The following is a 13,987-nucleotide window of genomic DNA, read 5'->3' on the forward strand; positions in this document are numbered from 1 at the left end:
CGGAGGAACTGATCAGGCACCACCACCGGGCCCGGCGCTTCCTCGGGCACCGCCCGAGGAACAGCGGGGCTGCGCCGGCCACCGCCCGCGGGCTCGGGGCGGGGGCGCGGCCGGGACTCGCTCCGCCCCTCCCCTCTGCCCCCGCACGGCCCGGCCCCTCCCGCCCCTCGCTCGGAGAAGGGGCCGCGGCCGGGACGGCTCTCCCGCACCCGTGGCGCTGGCCCGGCCAACAAAGGGGGCGCCGGGGCCGAGGGAGGGGCCGCCACTGGGCCGGGCCGGGAGGGGAGGGGCGGGGCGGGCCGGGCCGGGCGAGAGAAGGAGAAGGAGGAGGAGGGACGGCAGCGACTCGCACAGAAAGTTGTGGGTCCGCCAGCGCAGCGCCGCGGGAGCCACCGCCGCCGGGAGACGGAGTGCGGGGAGGAGCCGGGCTGTGCCGTGGGGGAGCGCAGCCGCCTCTCACCGCCGTGTCCGAGGGGTGAGTGGTGGCGGCGAGTTGCTCTCGGCGGGTGCCCCGGGAGCGGCTGGCTAGCCCCGCGGGGAGGCGACGGCACCGGGAGGGGCGCGGCGGGGAAAGTTTGTTCCCCAGCTCGGGTAGCGGCGGGGGGATAGGGGGCAGTGCCCGCGGCGGGCACACCTGCGGGCGAGGCGGGACGGGGCGGCCGCGGGGAGCGGGGGCGAGGGGCGGCCCCGCCGCGGAGGTGCCCGAGGGCGGCGGCGGCGCTGCTGCGGCCGCGCACCCTGCGGGGAGGAGGTGCCGGCACGCCCGGCCGGTGCCGGGTCAAAATCCCCGCCGGGGCAGCGGCTCTGCCGGGGCGGTCGGGCGGGGGCGGGCGTGCCTGGGGCCGTGTGTGGGGCCTGTCCCGCGGGGCTTGGCTTCCCCCACCCCGGAGAGGGGCTGCGCGGCTTCTCGCACACGTGGCTGTCGCGCCCCGGGCCGGCCGGGGGAGCGCGCCTGCCTGTGTCCCCTTCCCCGCTGGCACACGCCCCGGCCCGGCGGGAGCGGAGTTCCCTGGCTTTGCCACCCACTGGAGCGGGACTGTCCCGTTCGGTTCCAGGTGGGTGACGGCTGGTGGCGGTGGTGTCGCGGCAAGGGCCGTGTCCTGCCCCTCTGAGGGTCACGGGGGAGCACGGCGCGCCCTGACGCCCAAGGGTGACTGAAGCTTGGCTTTCCCGGCTGGGGATTGAACTGGCCGCCTGGGCCATCTCGCTTTTTAAATACCATAAGGTGTCCCACGGCGGGGACACAACGAGTGGCCGATCGGCTGCCCTGCTACGCGTGGCCATGGCCAGCAAGCCTCTACCCCTCCCGTCGCACGCGGAGTCACACCTGGCATAGCCCGTGGAGTTACCGTGCCTCTCTGCTCCTGGTCCTGTGCTGTAGGTGCTGACCCGGGGCCCTCCATGGGAGCCTTCTCCCGACGGATTTAGGCTCCGCCCGTGGCGTACCCCAGCCCACGAGCATGGCCCGTGTCTCCGACCCGGAGGAAGGACCTGGCGGGGGACACAGCGAGTTCAGCGATATCATTAAGTCGAGATCAGGTAAGCTGTCGAGGAGCTGTGTTTTCCTGTTTTTATCTCTGTCCATAGCTTCTGACATCAGCTTGCATTTTTAAACAGCACGTTTGTCCAGCTGTTTTTTTGGGGCGTATATTGGTAGTACAGTGAATGACTGAAGCTGTTCGTGCAGCTCTCCTACTGTTACTTACAAAGTAATAGTAATTGTAGGTCTCTAGGTTTGTGAGGGTTTTTTTGACAGTATTAGTTAAGTGTATTTGTTTGGGATCCACCTCCTGCATTATAATTACCTCTACTTTTGTAAATAACTATTTGCTTAAAGTGCTCTTATGCAACCTAGTGTTGGCAGCTTTTGTGTTTATTCTCAGACACTGAAAATGGCAACTGTGACCGCAATACTGTACCTCCTAAAAGTGCATTGCAGTAGTACTCATGCAGTAAATTAATGTGCTTCCTCCTTAATGTAAAACAGTTGTCTAAGGCTACTCACTCAGGCATTTCCTCCAGCAAAACATTCATGTAACAGATCTGAAGGTTATTGGAAAAACATGGAGTTTCTTTGGTTTTGGTATGTTGGAGTCCCCTGAGGCTCTGGTGGATGCTGGGGTGGGTAATGAGGTACCCTCACTTTAGCAACTGAAGAATGGAGGTTTTTGGAGGGACAACTGTATGTTGTTTAAACCTTGGTAGAAAACTGTGCTTCATCCAGAGACTGGATGCTCGCTTACTTAGCCGCACAGGTTCCCTTTGGTTTCTTAAATGCAAAATGCTCCTGTTACCAAAAGACTTTCCTCTGATATCTGAAACCTAGCAGTGTGTTTTTTTAAAATGTTCCATACGTAAAAAACTTTAGCTCTTCTATTGGTCATGATTTGATATGTCAGATTACGTGGGATGCAGATTTGATCTGGATCCCATTGTTGTTGGAGTAGTTTGTTTCTTAGACTTTCTTTCTGAGGCAGTCTTACTCTTAACTTCTGAAAGTGCAGTTTATGAAACAGATGCTTGTGGTTTTTCATCTTGAGTTCTCTAGTAGTGTTTTATATTTTCTGCTCTTATTGTGGGACCTCTGGGCGTAACTTAATTTGATTGTAAGTGTGTAGTCAGCATCTCTAAGGGCTTTGAGTTTGGGTATGACTTGCAGACGGTTTTTGCATTTAGGTGTGTAAGTACTACAGTTTTATAGGATGTATGAGGAAACATGGCTGTATCAGGGGTTTTTCATGAATGAACAAATTGTACAGTAAGTTCTGTTGTTCTGGTTAGAACAGATGATTGTAAATCTCCTGTTAAAACCACTTCAACTTTCTTCTTGTGTGTTATTGAGAAAATGCTCTATATTTTAATACAAAGCTAAAAGACTTGAGCATTAGATTAAAAATGGTGATGATTGATCTTAAGTAATTCATCTTTTCTAAATATTACACTGTTTTACATCTGGATGTGTGATTTCTTCGAGTAACATACTGTACTACATAGTTCAGATCTGAACCATTCACTACAAGTAAACCTGTGGGAGGGATTTCTTAATGAAAAGGCTGAAGTTTCCTGAAGTACAGATGACAGCAAACTAAAGGCTCGTTGTCAGGACTGAGGAGAAAATATTTTAAGCTATGCTTTGATTTTTCCTAGGTATCTTGGAAAGAGAATGCTAAATTTGATAATTATTAAAAAAAACAACTAAGTTTTCCTGCTGGGATATTTTATCTGGTATGAAAAGTTCTTCAGTCTAAATGATTTGAAATACAGTACAAGTGTTGTCTTCTAACTTACTAATATTTGGGGTAGCTAAGGAGTCTGGCTTTTGAGGCTCAAGAGATCAGAAACAAACAAGTTTTAGGATCTCCACTTTCTTCTGTCATGGAAAATAGATTGTGTTTCTTGCTACTCTGTAAGTTCTTCATCTGTGATACGGGAAATTTCTTTAACACTTTGATTAGAGAGAACATGCAAATACACATTTAATATTTTCGCTCAATAAATAAAATATGAAATCCACTTACAGTGGGTGAAAAATCTCTTAAGTGATTTAATATGTGATCTAGTGATTTAGTGTCATAATACTTTTTTAGTGCTTATTATTCCTATGCATTTTTAAATAAGAACACTGAAAATAGTTGACTCTATTTTTGTAAATAAAAGGATGTAGTTATATAATGTCCTGTGTAAAGATCACTTTCTCTGTGTTCTCCTGAGCAATTGTCTGTCTTTTTCAACATGTTTTTCATCATTTCTTTTGAACAGATCACCAAGCTGTCAGGATATCACGGTTATTTAAAAATACTAATATTCTAAAAGTGATATTTAAGATTCATGGCTAAATATTTTTTGTTGTTATAACTTGGAAGAAAATTATAATTTGAAATGCCAGAATCTTTCGAGGTCATGCCTTAACAAAGAGTGGTACTAGTGAAAATGCTTCTAAATATTTGGATACAGGTGTAAACTTCAGTCTTTAGCAGCCTGTCAACTGAATATATTGTCTTTTCTGTAGTTATCTTGCTTTCTAAAACTGTGAAGCAATTAGAAAGGCGTAAAGGTGGCATTGTCAATATGTGCATTGTATTGGTTATTGAAAACCTGAGCCTTGATCCAAAGTCACGCTTATGAGACTACTAAGACACATGAAGTTTTACATTTGCTCAGGGCTGTGCGGTGCCCACCTAAGCTTATTTTTATTAGCAGAACAAGCTATGTAATTTTTTCTTACTGACTTGTAATTGGGAGCTACCAGCATACCATGTGAAGGATGTAGGAGAACTGCAGAAAATCATAATTTTTCTATAGATCAATCAAAATAAATTAACAGTTTCTATTTTAATCAATTAACAGGATTTCTGTTTTTTGCTTATACAAAAAAAAGGGCAATATCCTGTGCATCTGACACGGTTTCACAGATGGGGAAGAAGTAATTTTACAAGCACTGGATTTATTCTTCGGAGAGTTCAGACTGAGAGGATGAAGGATAAAACATATCCACTGGGCATTGCTGCATGCTTTTGATTATGTTGGAAATACTTTTTTCTTCCGGTAGTCAGAAAGAAAACTTTAAATACATGTGCTATAGTCTGTAGCTGTTATAAGTGATAAATGCTTGATCTTCCAGAGCAGAGATTTTCACTGCCTGTAATATCATTTCTGTTACTTGTGATACAAAAAAAAAAAATTAAGACTTTTTCTGTTGTCCAATTAGCATTTATCATTTTCTGCTTTCAATGTAGCTCCTGTTTGATTAGGTAGTTTGTTAGCACTGATCTACATGTAGCTACAAGTTATTTTTGAAGATACGTTTCTGCACTTAGAGTAGAATATGATGGTGACCAAAGCTGCCTGTGAAATAACTTTTGGCTATGGTATTTATAGAGGAAACTGCCTTATGTTTGCAGAAGGACAAACAATCTGCTTCCCTTCTTCCTGCACCAGTGGTGGATGCTGATGGTTACATGATGTTTAGTGAGTAGGATACTTGTTCCTGGATGGTTATGTTAGGTTTATATGTTTATAATTAGTGTTATTTAATGTTATTAGGCTGTGCTGTGCCTGTGTGTCTGTATGATTGCTTGCTATGGAAAAGCAGTTTCCCTTTTTTACTTGCCTGTAGTATGAAGTAATGTTTATGGAGCTGATTTATATCTTTGGAAAACATCTTGTAAAGATAGGTGAGTTTTTCCTCGTTGCAATAGCTTTTGGGAAGGAATGCTGTGGAATGATTACCTTACAGTGGTAAAAACAGTGCTGTCATCACTGTGCTTGAAGAACAGATGAGTCTTTGCTATGATTAATTATGGAAAAAAGACAAACTTAAAATCGTCATGGTAGCTTGGAATGGTAATATATAATTAAACAGTAAGACGTGACAGGAAAAACATCTCTGGAAGATTATGCCTCTGGTACATTTTTGGATATGAATCCTGTCTAAATTGAGGGGAACTTAATTCTCCTCATCTACCTTTCATTTTTAATTATATTAAATATATTTGACTGAAAGACTGCTTTGAGAAACTGTAACTTACTTCTGGAGTTTTTGGGCAAGGCTTATTCTGAGAACTGCTGCTGTTGTCTGTCTGTCCCCTTGAAGCAACACTTACTTGTCTGGCAGCCCCCTCGCTAAGGGATCTCCCTGTCCCACAGTACCACATGTTGCCTTTGGAACCAGTTCCTTTGGTTGTGCCTCTCGCTGCCAGATAGCTACAGGCCAAATGTCCTGCTTCTCATTTTCCATTTTGGCTCCATTGGTGTGAAATTGTCACGAGTTGTCATAGTTGTAGGCAGACCCTTAGGATTCTGTCAAGTGGGTGAGGAGTTGGTGTAACCAGATTTTCACTGTGTGAACTCCTCAGGGATGTTTGTGCAGAGTGTGTGGACAAGGGGTTAAAGATGAGCAAGAAAGTTGCTGCTCCTTGTTTCTGCACACTAAAATTACTTTTTTAAAGACTAAACTGTTCCATTGCTGTAGCCTGGCTCCTTTCTGTCACTTGTATAATTTCCTTTTCTTGGGCTGTTTGGTGGGGACAGATTGGGTGCTGCAATGAAGACAGTTCTAGGGTATTGCCTAGCATTTCTGAAATGACATATATACAAGTACCAGGCTGGTTTCTTCTACTGTCTTGATTGGTAGGTGAAGAAATAACATATGCTGCTTCGTGTGTTTGAAGCACGACTCTGTCTTGGAATAGAAATTGAAGCTTCTCAGGGAGGAAAAGAAAAAAGCAACCCAAAACCCAAACCATAAAAGTAGCCCATTGATTTGTGCCAGGAAATGAGGACATAACCCTGAACAAGAACTGCTATGTGAGGCACCATGTGTAATGTGTTAAGTGTATCTAAAGAGGTCTGAAAGTTGGTGTGGGGAGAGGCTGCTGCTGAAGTGGGACCCCCCCACTGATGAGGATCCTGTGGAGGAGGGGTGTGCCTAGGTGAGAAGCAGACCGGGGCAATGTGGAGTTCCTGCCTACACCTCCCCCAGTACATTTTTGAAGCTCTGTCCGCCCATTTCCCCTCAGCCCTCAGGTCTGGGGAAAGAAGGAAGACTGTCATACAGTATCATGAAAATGTTTTCATGTGCAAAGAAATTGTAAAAGCTCACAGCATTGGACAGCTTAGAAAAGAACGAGCTGTGCTGTCTAAACACCTCTCAGTAACTGCTCCTAATTTTGATCATCACCTTGACTATTTCTCTTGGAAGAATCACCTGTCTGTGCTGTGTGTCGGGATTGATTCTTGTGAGCAGGGAAGAGTAGGGAAGTATTCTTATTAAAATCTTTTGAATGCGAATAAGGAATAGGTACATCAGTGTAGGTGTATAAGGAGAAGAGCACTTGGACTTGAGCTGAACTGTTGTTTCAGGACAGTATAGCTGCTCTGCTGCCGGCTAGCAGCATGGATTGGTGTTCTTGGAGCCTGCATAATGTGTTGCACAGTATCCCTCCTTCAGAGGAAAATGCACAATGGGAAGAGCACAGATGTTTTCACTCCTCCTGTGAACTGAGGTGCTCGCAGCATGAAGTTGGGGAGAACTGCATTTATTTGGATGCCTTAATAACAGTCTGCAGAATGAATAACAGGGTTTAAACATCATGAGGTGGGAGGCAGGAGTTGCATTGTCTGACTCCTTATTGTGTTGATGAAAGAATAACTTATAGTGCTCTGTACTTTGTCAGAAGTCTGTTTTATGTCTTTCTCCCCTCCCTGTGTTTTGGGGATGCAGCTGAGTTGTAATTTCAGAAAGTGTCAGTATGTTCTCAAAGGAAAGCTGGGAGTTTTAAAGGTAGCAACAAAAATGACAGGCTAAGGAAATAGAATAGACCTCTGGAATCTGTGGATTTGATAGAAGCAGTAGTACAGCTCTGTTGCAAGCTGTAATTTTGGGAATGAGGCAAGAAACTACTGATTTGTAAATATAGCCAGCTGCAAAGTCAGTGAAACATCTACTATCAAGAAAGAGTCAAACTGCCATGTATTTATTTATTATTATGATGTCTCTGAAAGGACATCCACGCTGCCTGATAGTGCCTTGGAGAGAGTAAAAAGAGAAACTTGAATTATTGGACCACAGTTGGGCTCAGCCCTGACTGGAGCCCAAAAAACCCCCGCACCTGAAATACAAACACTTCTATTTATATTTTGTTGTCACTTATCTGTGGGACCAGCAGATTCGGGCTGATAGTCACTCTCCCTGACTCGAAGTGCATATCTAAGTGGTTGGGAGACTCTGACATGCCTATGGAGACTGGCCCTGGGTTGGGAGCTGGTTGTCAGTGGGGAGGCTGCTGGAAGGCAGCCAGCTGTAACAGGGAGGGTGTGGGCAGTTGTAATTCTTTCAGCCAAGGGCAGGGGTTGAGTTTGGATGTGTTTTGGGCTGCATCTTGTCTCTGACTGTCTGAACCAGCTCTGGATCTGGGCTGCAGTAATGCAGGGGAGACTGGTTACGAGTGGGGACATCTACACATCTACAACTGTGGCAGTGACCTTGTGAAGGTTTCTTATGCTCAGAAATATGTTCACTCTTTGATAACTTGCATTTTTAGGTATTCATTAATCTGTTGAGTGCGTGGGACAGATGCATGAAACATGTTGAGATGCTAGAGAGGAATAAATTGAGCATTATACAGCTTAATTGTAGTTTCTCTTGTAAGGAGGCACCTCCTATCCCAGGGAGACATTCTCTAGCAGCCTAGCACGTGTTCAGGTGAGTGGATCTCCTGCTGGGTGTGGAAGAAGTGATGAAGGGCTGCTGAACCTGTAGATGTTGGGAGACAGGCTGACTATGTTTCAGTAAAAGACTAACTTCTCTCTCAAAAACACTGGATGCCTGATGGTAGGAAAGGATTTGGCTACATGACGGAGATTAGATATGTATTCTTAACGTTATTTTGCTGATCAGTGTAGGGAATGTACAGTAGTACTTTCCAGTCATGAATTGATAATGAAGTTCCTTTCTGGGCTTCAATGTTTTTTCCCCTCACCTGGTTATAAACCAGGAGGACTCAACATCCAGAAACTGAGAGATTTTATAGAGGAATAAGACAAAGACATAAAGGACTGGCTGGTCACTGGCTTATGCATTTAGCTGTGGAGAAACATGCACTTAAGCCATGAAAGAACATGCTTTGATGGGTCTATGTAATTCATTCCCTAAATAGCTTTTAATTAGTTCCCATATACTCTGTTTTTATTTCCTAGCATCAAATGTGGGTTTTGCCCCCTCCTAACCTAGATCGTGGCAGAGGACCGAAGGTGAAATATGCTCCTAAAATGTGATGTTAGAAATTATTATTGTGTGATGTGTAAGTTCTGAAATGGTTTTTTGCTATCTTTTTTCATTCTTAATTTAGCCATGCTATCCTGGATGAGCAAAGAGCAGCAGTCTGTGCTTGAATAACAAATGGAGGAGATTTATTTGAACATTTTATGGGAGCATGTTTGGAATAGAGTGAAGCCTTTTGGTTTCTGTTATTTTAATAGTTATATTATAAAATATGATTGTATTAACAGAAGAGAATAAATAAAGTAGTATTTAAATGCCAACAGACCAAGACCTTTCTATTGCCCCTTTCCAGGCTTTAACTTCTGTTATAGCTTTATAATGAACAACAGCTATGGTCAGCATAAATCATTTCCAGAGAGAGTTCATTTTTTTTTTCTTTTTCCTGGTTTCTACATGTACATCTTGTTCTTGGATGAGACTTCTTGTGGAAATTCACAGGAACATGCTGTGTTAATACCATGCCTCTTTTAACTTCCATGGAACCTTTACTCAAGAAAGTCTGTTAGTGTCCTTCTGAATTAATTTTGCTCTCTCTGGGATAGTGATGTGTAGTTGTTTTCTCTGTGCTCAGGAATTTTTCTCTTCAACCTGTCTGTTGTGCCCAGTTTAGAGCTTGTTGGTTTGACTTACTGAGCTTTAAAAAAAAAATAAATTAGCTTATTTAACACACTGTTCATTTAGAGTAGAGTTTATTAAGTTTAATATTAGAGTTTTTAAAGGTTACAATCCGATGTGAAGTATTTACTCTGGTCTTTTTACTCAAAAAATACATTTACAAGCTTTATAATCTGTGCAGAGGAGTAGTCTGTGTGACAGGGTCACTCATACAGTGCCCGTGTACTTGCCAGTGAGGGTGCCGTGTTTCGCTGACAAGTTGAGATTGGGAGCATTGAGCTAATTCAGGACAAAAGGACACTTTTAAACCACCCCCCCAACCACTGTTCTGGTTTCACCAGGCATTTGAGGATTTATTAAAGCAATGAAGCATACTTTTGGAAGATTACATTGCTATTTTGATAGGACAAGTCAAATGTTGACCATTGTATTAATGTGGAAGTAGTTTTATATTTAAGTGCACAATCAGCATGTCCAAAATTGAACTGGAGAAAGAGGAGGGAAGAGTTCAAATGAGGTTATATCCATTGTCACAAATGCCATACCACTCTGTATTGGTTTATTTCTATTTTGAAGGCTATTGAAACCCAATTAAAGTTTATTATTTGCCCTCTGAATGTTAACAGAAAGCTCCTTGATTACAGGAGAATCATTATTGAAAGAAAAGAGATTGAAAGCACTCTACTATTAATAATTTTAGTGAAGTGCTTTACAGAGTCTCTGTAGATGTCAGGCTCCTAACAGGTTCTGCACTGCTGCCTCTCCAGACCTGTTTCCCTCTGATTTCCCCCTCCTGGTAAAAAGCAATGCATAAAACATAGAGGTGAAGAGGTGAAGTTTTTGCAAGAATACTCCAGTGCTAGTAAGAAGGTTCAGGTATATCACACTACTACCAAGAGAAGCTTTTTCTTCTATTTTTGGGCATTGGGAGAACGATGGCATCAGTTTGTGACTTTTTTCCATGCAGATGCTTTTCTTGTCCTTTCTTATCCAAAGAAAACTAGATCAGTCAAGACTTAGAGAGCTGCTGAGATGCAAGGATAGAATGACTGCTGCATCAGCCACAGTGGTGTCTGTTACTTCTCAGTCCCCCAGCAGAGCCTCTTCTTGAATGACATCCCTTCAGAGTTTGAACAAATGCCTTTTTATGCCAAAAAGGTTAATGCGCTGTCTGCATCTTTCTTACCCATCCATGTGTGCTTGGCAGGAGGGAGCATGAGGACCTGCTATGAAGTCTCAGGACTGACTTCAAGTCTTTAGGTAGACCCTCCTCTGGTCAGGAGAACCCAAATTTTATTTTTTGTTAGATCTAAAGCAGCTGTTTAGAAGGGTTTTCATTTAGGCTGTAATAAAGTGGTTCCTAAAACTTGGGAAGCTTGAAGTTAATGAATTCCATGTATACTGTATTTTGTTGCTCATGTTTATTTTAAGAGGGGGAGATAATTTTTGTACTAGATCATCAAGGCTATTTGTCTTTCCAGACCTTTGAGCTAAGAATTTCCTGACGTTGAAACCTTCTTCTCTACCCCTAATCTGCTGAAGTGGGTTTTCTGTCACTACATGGTAAATAACTTCCCCTTCTCAGCAGGCAGTGTTAAATATTTCATCATTGGTAAAGGATAATAGTTACTTTGCTTACACAGTGACTAACAGTATTGGGTGTGTTCATCTCCATGAAGAAAACGAAGAGATGGAATGTACCTTTTCTGATCTTTCTAACTGAAAACCCTCAACTCTTTGGTTTAAAAGATCAGTTAATTTTGAGCAAGGCACACAGCAGAGTTGTGGTGTAACAGATCTCTTTGTGTGTTGTAGGATACCATATCTAAAGAAGGGAAGTTGTGTTCACTGAAACCTTTAAGTAAGGGTGTGGGCAATAGGATGAAAGAACGGTAGCTGGTTTTGTGAAATGGGTTGCTTTTGAGGGGTGATCACCCTTTGATTGCTAGTTTGGGTCTCATAGCCCCTCTCAGAGAAACAGTGGAATTTAGTGCCAGGAGTGCAGTGGGGAAGGTGAGGACCTATGGATGTCTTGAGGCATCAATTGGGGCAGAGTCTTGGTGGTAACGTACTGTTTTCATGTGTCACACAGTATAAATCAAGCAGAATACATTGAACAAACTGGAAGAGTGTGTACTGACTAAAGCAAAGTGTACTGAAGCAAAATCCCTGCTCACCCATCTCCTGTTAGCACTAGTGGTGGTCTACTGTCAGTTGTGAGACTGGGATATTTATAAATCTCACTTTGAACCTCCATGTTGCAAACATAAAATGTGATAGCCTACTCTCTGCCTGACTGTATGTGCTTGCCTTGATGTGTAGATATAACTGGTTGGAATGGCAGGATTTGTGCTTGAAAGAAGATCCTTTGGAGCATTTAACTGGAAAATGGTGGCATCAGTTTTTTCCATGCAGATGCTTTTGTTGTTCTTTCTTATCCAAAGAAAACTAGATCAGTTGACTTACAGAGCTGCTGAGATGCAGGGATGGAATGACTGCTGCATCGATGTGGGATCTTGAGTCAGAGATATCTGTAGTAGAAAGGAAAGAAGAGGTTTTGTGGCATGCGCAATCCAGAGACATGTGTAAAACATAATGGCAACATAGAATAACCAACCAGGCTAATTTAAAGCCAGGGTGACTTTGTACTTGTTTGTGGCATTGATTTTATTATTATTATTCTTGTCTCTGGGGATGACTCGTGACTGGATTAATAAAATTCAAAAATAGATGTCTGGTTCAATTCCAAGTATGAGGATAATAATTTTTGAACTTGATATGCAATTAAAAATAATTACCCAAAATAAACTAGAAAGCCCTAAACATTGTCTTTTGAAAAACATACTTCTATTCTTCCCAGAAGTTGCTCTTTTTTTATATGCATGTATGTGTTCTGTGCTTCCTCTACCTTGTTCAGCTTCATGGTTTTTCTTCCAGCTGAAGGAAGACTGCAGTGATTGACTCAGTGTGTGCTGCAAAGTGTATGGAAGAAGAGCAAAAGAGATGGAGACTCTTTTTTTTTTTGTTGTTTTTTCCTCCTTCCTGCCATACTCCTGGTATGAGGATGGTATGGTATGAGTAAGGGTGGAGGGATAAATGTGGCAGTGCTGGCTCCTGCTGCCTTGGGATATGTCCTGGTGTGTGGCAGGGCTGTGTATTGACACCTGAGGCCCCCTGTGCTTTTGTTTTTCAGGCAGCATCTCTGTGCTGTAGTCAGAAGATAGTTTGAGGCAGTCTAAAACTTCAGTGAAACAGGTGGAAAATGTTGTTATACTTCTTTTTTTTTTTTTTTGCTGTTGAATGCTGTTGCCTCATTGGCTTCATATCCCTGGCCTGGCAGGCATTTGCAGGGAAGGAGAAAAGGAATCCTCAAGGATTTAGCTGCTGCTTTAGATCATCTTCACAGAAGATAATTCCAGTGAAGTCAGGATTGTTTACAGAGATACTTCTGTGAATATTTGTACAGAAAAGACTTGTCGGAAAATGAGCTGAGGGCAAAAATTACTGAGGAGAGACTCAAGGGCCTGGTGCTCCCAGAGCAGCTGGGTGGGGGAAGAGCCCTTAGCTATCCAAAAAGGGTCTAGGTGTTCTAAGGCATCTTCCTCTTAAGTTATCAGAATGGCTGGTTTGTGGCCGCACTGCCGGAGTGTGTGCTGCGGTGCTGGTGCAGACGGGCTGTGGGGCTGGGGCAGCCGGTTGGCATCTGTCTGTTGTGCAGCACCTGGTTCCTGTGCCAGGCTCTGGACCTCAGTCATTGAGCACAGTGAAAAATGCACATCAAAAGCGGTTACTCTTTCCAAAACATGGATTGGGGACTGGGGACTTGTGGTAGTACTTATCTTTCCTGCAACTTCCTCTTCATTAGAGCCCTCATGCCAGCTTTTCACTGTTGATATGCCAGTTCAAATTTTCAAAGGGTTCAAACCACTGACCATTTCCTGAGCACCTGACTGCAGTGTAGGACATGATGGGACCTGTTTCTGATGTATTACACAGAGAGAATGTGCACTGGGAAGAGAGCAAGGGGACAGAGAGCATTGAGGGTATTTTGTAATAAGCCAGGCAAGCCCCAGCACCTTCTGGGGAAGAGAGTGGGTGTTTGTATGTGTTTCTGCATGGGAGAGGTATTGCTCAATGATCACATCTGAGGCTGAAGGCCCCAAAAAGGATTTAATGGTAGATTGGATTTAGTGGTTGCACTCTATGATCTTAGAGGTCTTCTCCAACATAAATTATTCTGTGCTTCTGTGAAGCTGACAGTGAGTTGCCAGTACCAAAATGATGCTGAAAGATGCTGGTCTAAGCAGAAGAGGATAGAGCTGGCTTACAGTGAGCCTTGATTTCCCTAGGAGAAAGACATTGAAAAGTCATTAATCAAGAACTAGAGAAAAGGAGCATTGCTTTGCCTTCTCAAAAATAAAACAACCACAACAAGACCCTCTGCTGGTATTGGCAACCATCTGGCCACCACCCCTAGCAATGGTTGCAAGGATGTAGTGTTATGATAAACAGCCATTGTGTTGCAAGGGGTGCTGGCCTGTACAGGGACAGTTCTGATATAGTTTTTCTTAACAAAAACCCATCTCAGGA

At 43.8% G+C, this 13,987-nt stretch overlaps 1 protein-coding gene across 1 annotated transcript in view; it reads left to right on the plus strand.

Annotated features, from left to right (window-relative positions):
* Positions 1–370: 370 nt before the first annotated feature.
* Positions 371–13,987, plus strand: part of UTRN (utrophin) — a 365,977-nt gene continuing 352,360 nt past the window's right edge. The window contains exons 1-2 of the mRNA XM_039382610.1: positions 371–475; positions 1,382–1,539. Coding sequence (XP_039238544.1) covers positions 1,461–1,539 — 79 coding nt within the window. The 5' untranslated portion in view covers positions 371–475; positions 1,382–1,460. The remainder of the gene's footprint in view (positions 476–1,381; positions 1,540–13,987) is intronic.

The sequence above is a fragment of the Pipra filicauda genome, unplaced genomic scaffold (assembly GCF_003945595.2).
Source record: "Pipra filicauda isolate LSUMZ 115617 unplaced genomic scaffold, ASM394559v2 scaffold277_size1012519_pilon, whole genome shotgun sequence".
In the NCBI taxonomy this organism is placed as follows: Eukaryota; Metazoa; Chordata; class Aves; order Passeriformes; family Pipridae; genus Pipra; species Pipra filicauda.